Below are 6,311 nucleotides of genomic sequence, written 5' to 3' on the forward strand. Positions count from 1 at the left end.
TCTCTTATTATTATTATTATTATCTTTTATCATCTTTTATCCTGCTTTTATATGAAAATAAAAATATTTTAAATAATATATATGTGTATTTAGTTTTTTTTCCATAACATATCATGAACATATTTAATAATTTATTTATTCCATGGTATACCTTTTCTTCTATTATACTCTAGTATAAGTTTTAGATTTATCATTTAAAAACTCGACTTGTACAAAAAAGTCCATTAAATAATTACAGCTTTTAATATACAAGTTTCGCTACCGTATTTAAAACGTATTTTTGAGTATTTGCACTTTTTCCTATTCTCATTAAAACTTGCAATTAGGTTAAAAGGATATGTTCAATGTAAAAGTACCAGATTAAATGAAAAACACAAAAAATATTTTAGTGATTTTTTTTAGTACTATAGGGAAAAACGTTACAGAAAATGATTCAGTTTTTAAGTCTATCAACACGATAGGTAACTAAACTTTGAAAAGTATTCACAGCTTTAGATCGGTGACAATCTTTTTCATGGCAATAATAACAAAAATTGTTTCTAGTATTATTCATCACAATTCGTATATAAGGTATTGCAATACATTTTTTAATTCTCTCTCGCGTTTTTACATCTGACGTGTACAGTCTCTTAATCCTCAATTTCTGTATATCATGATTCAATGTATTTATCCATTTCCCTTTCCGTCTAAAGTCTCTGGATATAAATACCACTCCATTAGTTAAAGTATATCCTTTAGAAGACATAGCTAATGCCCCTACGATTCTAGGATGATGGTGAATATGCAAAGAGCTTGAATGGAACGTTTTAAAAGTTTCAGGGTAAGAATTTGTATTCAAGTTTTTTAGTCGACATGTAAGGTTATCAAATCTTCTTCTGCTGGTATTAGTATCTTCTTCTCCACTTCGTTTTCTACCACGATTAGGAAATGAAGCAGGCTGTTGGGATGTACAAGGTTCCTCCTGGGAGTTTGTTGGAAATTGCTCCTGTGATGTTTCCGAATGAACAGGTGAATATGGATCCCAACTGTCCAAATGATGAGGTGACGGTGAATTCCATTCATTTGCATGAACAGGTGAGGGTGAACTCCATTCATTTGCATGATCAGGTGACGGTGAATTCCATTCATTTGCATAAACAATCGAGGGTGAGTCTTCTACACGAACAGTTGAGGGCAGTGACCAACTTAGTTCAGGAAGAGTTGAGGATGGTGTCCCAATTTCATTATGAAGAGGTGAGGATGGTGTCCAACTTTCATTATGAAGAGGTGAGGATGGTGTCCCACTTTCATTATGAAGAGGTGAAAATGGTGTCCCACTTTCATTATGAAGAGGTGAGGATGGTGTCCCACTTTCATTATGAAGAGGTGAAGACGGAGTTAGTTGCAGTTCAGGATCATCATTCCTTCTTTCGGACGAACCCATTTGTACAGGAGACTCCATGACTTTCATTCGCACCGTTTCCTAATAAAAAGTAAATGTTATGTTTTTTTTTAGGAAATTTTTATGGTAACTCGAGAGAGATAAAAAGCCGCCACTAACTAGTTTCTACGCAGGAGAAAATTATTCTGACTACGTTTGCAATTTACCTCGGACAGTATGGAGATTAACTGGGATACAATGACATGGAATATCGCATACGAAGATATGGTGCATAAGGTAGACGATCCATATCAGTGGTTCTTCATACTTTCGTCAGATATGGATCAGATTCAAGCATGTTTGAGGGAAGCTTTATTGGCATGGACTTCAGCATTTCACTTACAAAATCTCAACAGTCCTCTATGGTCTGAAGGAAGCATAGAAACTTTTGGATTTCGTTTCCGTAATATATTTTATATTCTAGGAACCCCTTTTAAATTAATAGTGAAAAAGGTTCCAAAAGATCATTGTCATATTATTCAAACATACGAGGATCCTATACTTTTCACAACTGTCGTTGTAGATTCTCAAGATGAATACAAGACCCGGAGTTATCAAATTAAGCCTTTATCCATTCACACAATTCCTTCGGACACTATGTATACGATATCAGTCATTATGCCGGATACAATGTTTGCTGTGGATGAAATGACAAACCTTCAATGCCGCATACTGGAAAAATTTTATTGCTGTGATTTTAATGAGCGAATGGATTCCATATTTCAACCTGAAGCCTCACTAACCGATAAGAAGAAATGGTTCATATTTAAAGGGTCTGTACATGAAACTTATAATCCACTAACTTGGGTTCAATTACCTTTCATAAATATCGATTATATGGAAGATTACAAGCTAAATGTTTCTATAGTGTGGAATATGCAATATCGATTGAAAGATGCGAATGGAGAAGAAATCAGAGATTTTTTGAATGACAATGGATTCTATAAACCATATCTCGCTTACTGGAAAGAAGCTTACCTTAGCGAATTTGGAGTTAAAATGCATAACATGTTTTTCATTAAGGATGTTCCGTTTGCCATACAACCTCAATATGTCTCCAATCAAGAATGTCATATTATTCAAACGCACAATGAACCTATTTTTTATGCAACAGTTGAAGTAAATGAAACAAATTTCAGTGTAAAAAATATCTATTACGAAGCAAGTCTGTTTACAACGTTTTACCAGGTACACGCTATATTCTTTCGGTACAGAAGAAAGATACTTTATTTGCAGTTGATGTAATGCATATAAGTTTTGCATTCGGGGCATTACCTAATCTATTCAATATAGAATATCAAAATTTGAAAGAACTGGAAGTTTGTACTGTAAAATCTAAGGATGTAGCTCCAGGAAAAGTTTCAGTTAAAAAATAAAAAAAAATCGTCGGCTATTGGAACTTAGAGCATTGCGAATAGTTCTTGGGCAATTACCAGACCGCCTTCTCTTATTAGACTGTATATCCACTACCTTTCGATACTTTGGACGTGTGTAATACCTTTCATGCCATTTGAATTAACCCCGCAACTCTAAGATCATTCAGAAGTGCCAAGTACTCTTCTTCGACAGGTGAACCTACCCCCCCCCCCATTGAGCATTCAAAAGACCTAACATTTCTTCAAGGAATCCTCTGGAACATTAAGAGCATGTCGTGTTAATAGAAGAAACAGTCATCTCTCTGGAGTAGCCGTGGCCAAAAAATATCTAAAACATTCTTGACACAAGATGTATAAATATGTAAAATAAAAATTATTATTTAAACCACTTTAATTCTCTGTCTTTTTGTTTTAAAATATCATCATTTTTCTAGATCAATCCATCTTAAATTTAAAATGTACATTATCAAAATGTGAAAGTCACAGAAATTTGGTCATTCAAAAACTAATAATCTGCAGAGGTAGATGGAAACTCTTCTATGGTAATTAAGAAATATCTGGTTTAAAAAATATATAAATCTTACCTATTTATAGAAATCTTCGTGGAACTTGAAAAAGTGCCGAAAAACTCACAGAATACTGCAGGTAGAACTTTATAGCTGCGTGAGAAAAAGAATAAAATATTAAAACCAACTGCAAAACTCATAACTTTTCCCATTTTACAGTTATAATAGTATAAATAAGACAGTCTGTCAAAAAAGTATTTGAACACCGGTACCCATCTTGAAAACGCAAAAATCACCAAAAGCTGTTTAACTTACCAAGTGAGTGTAATTTGCTTCTTATTCGTTAATGTTTCAATATTTAAAAACTTTTTAAAAGTTAAACAAAAAGACAAAATAACAACACAAAATTTCCGTAAAAAAAACAGTTTTATTGAGTTCCAATCAATAAGAAGATATACATACATTTTTTTTTCATTAAATATGATTCTCAATGACGAAAGTCTAAAATCAATGAATTATATTAAATATATAACACAATTCTAAACTAAAGATGAGGAAAATGATATAAATTCTTCCCACATTTTTTCTTCTTCAGGATTTGTTTCCGTAAAAGAAGGTACTTGTACAACGGTCTGTGATAACTGTGATGACGAGTTATAGGAATTAATGTCCATCATCAAAAAGTCCCAGTCATCAGACAATGAATTTGTTTGAACATCACTTGTTGTATTGTCGTTTACCTCTCCATGTAATAAGGCCTCCTGGGTTTCTGTAATTAATGAAGGTTGCGAAAAAGAAGCTCCTTGTACAACGGTATACTCTAATTGAGATGACGAGTTGTACGATTTAATGTCCATATTATAATCGCTTAGAGAACCCGTCAAAAAGTTCCAATCTTCCACAGGTTTCATTGAAATTAATGCAGAGTCCCCCGATGTAACAGTTTGAGACTGAACGTCATTATAACTAGTTGTGGAATTGTCGCTTACCCCTGCTTGTAATGAGGTGCATCCGGTTTGTTTTAAACATAAAGTCTGCTGAAAAGAAGATTCTTGTACCTGTACTAGTTGTGGTGATGAGTAGTTGAACGCTTCAACGTTTGTATTACTATAATCATTTAAAGAACTCATAATAAAGTTCCAGTCATTAGTCGTTTCGGTTGAAACTAATGCACAGTCACTTGGTGTAATATTTTCAGTCTGAACACTACTAAAACTTGTGGTAGGATTAATACTTACCTCTACTTGCAATGAGGTATCTTGGTTTTGGATTTCAGAGTCCGTATAATTAGACGGGGTACCTTTTTCCCATGTTTGTTCGTCTAAATTAAGTATTATGGTACTGTTAATGGGTGCTATAAAATTTTCCGGTACCAAAATAGCAGTTGATGTTTCAGAACAGGCTGGTTTCTTGACAACAGCAGGAGGGGTTGGAAGTGGCTGTTTAAATACTTCTTCTACCATCTTTTCTCCTTCTTCCGCCCTCTTCTTGTTCCCCGTTTCCTCATCTGATAAATACTGGTAAAATTCGGATTCTGCCTTATCAAATAATTTTGCAATTTTCGCTTTTGATTCCGCTTTCTCATTTTTCCTCTTTTTGGGGATCGAGGTTGACGTCCACTTTGCCACTTCGTCTAAATAGGGAGTCGCAGGTGGTTTCTCATAGGGGTCGATAGGCTGATCCTTTGAGAGTTCAAATTTCGTATAACTTCGTGGGTTTTTGAATTTTATGTTCAGCTTCTTTTTTATCTGTACTGCTAAAGCAGCAGCACACCTGTCCACCGCGAACAATGTTTTCTGCGTAGTCAAAATCGTATATGCCCTATCTGATGGGATAAGGTACAGCCTATTCGGTTGAAAAATGTACCTTTTAAATTTAAGTTCTTCTACAGGTCTAAACATTCTCTCTAACATAGAGGAATTGTTGGAAGAAGGGCAAAGTTCATAATATACCATAGGTGCTGCAGACGATTGATAAATATGTACTTCTCCCTTTCCCGTTCTTCTAAGTCCAAAAGTAAAGTAACTTTTGGTTAGAAACATATTGTTCCACCTGAAGGTCGTCTTCGTGTCCGTATATTTCTTTTCTGCACTCGGGGATTTCACAGGTAGACGAAGTTTCTGATCGATTTTGTTCCATTTATAAGGATCACACTTACGAGCTAATCTTGAATCGAGCATAGTCCGTTCAATATTTTGCAAAATTAATTGAGTGTTATTAATTGGCTTGTAGTACAATTTTCTCTTATCCATGGGTATATGAGGTATAAATGCGCAGCAGTAATCTTTAAAATAATCATCATTAAAGCTGGACAGTCGTTTAAACTCGTCAACGGACTCGATACATTTGGAAGGAAACACATCGCATAACTTGTCCATAATGGCTTTCAATATGTAGCTAGTCAAAGAAGCTCAGCAGGCAATGACTCGTAACGCTTTCTATCCTCCCGTTTTATACCGTATTTCCAATTTCCTGTTTTGAAGCTCTTTCTCAGAAATCGAACTGTATTTTTAGTTTCCTGTTTTCAAGCTCCTTCTCCCATTTCCTGTGTTAAAATATACTTATCAAACATGAAGAAAAATGGCTTAAACTTGACCGTTTAACAATTAAACATGTTGTATTGTTTTATTTTTTTAGGGGGGGGAATCGGAAAAGTTGAAAAGAAATTTTCATCTTGAGGAAAAATTTCTGAGTCTAAAAACTTTTAAAATATATTGGCACCGTGACAACAGAAAATTAGAGGAGAGTATAATAATATTCCCTTCTTTTTTATTAATTAAATTTTTTTATTTTTTTTCCAAAGTACTGAGAGGAAATAAAAGAATTCTTATTGTAATCTCATGTCATTAATCCATTGTTTTACTCCTAATTGTCGATCATTTAGTTGATTAGGCCGGTCCAATAGATATTCCTTAAGATAACGAAAATACACGACGGCACCTTGTAAAGCACAATAATTGTTCAATCCTAAATGTTTCAGGCAAGAATATGAATCTGAAGCTAAATTAC

At 34.1% G+C, this 6,311-nt stretch overlaps 1 protein-coding gene across 1 annotated transcript; it reads right to left on the bottom strand.

Annotated features, from left to right (window-relative positions):
* Positions 1–389: 389 nt before the first annotated feature.
* On the bottom strand, positions 390–3,640 carry LOC146994481 (uncharacterized). The gene is made up of 2 exons (XM_085826501.1): positions 3,381–3,640; positions 390–1,462 (listed from the first exon to the last, which is right to left on the bottom strand). Exon 2 carries the CDS (start codon positions 1,448–1,450, stop codon positions 434–436), a length of 1,017 nt encoding a protein of 338 aa, XP_085682627.1. The 5' UTR covers positions 1,451–1,462; positions 3,381–3,640; the 3' UTR covers positions 390–433.
* Positions 3,641–6,311: the final 2,671 nt, after the last annotated feature.

Source organism: Stegodyphus dumicola, chromosome 11 (assembly GCF_044657685.1).
Source record: "Stegodyphus dumicola isolate Sdum_Otavi_A_Nest chromosome 11, ASM4465768v1".
Taxonomy (NCBI): domain Eukaryota; kingdom Metazoa; phylum Arthropoda; class Arachnida; order Araneae; family Eresidae; genus Stegodyphus; species Stegodyphus dumicola.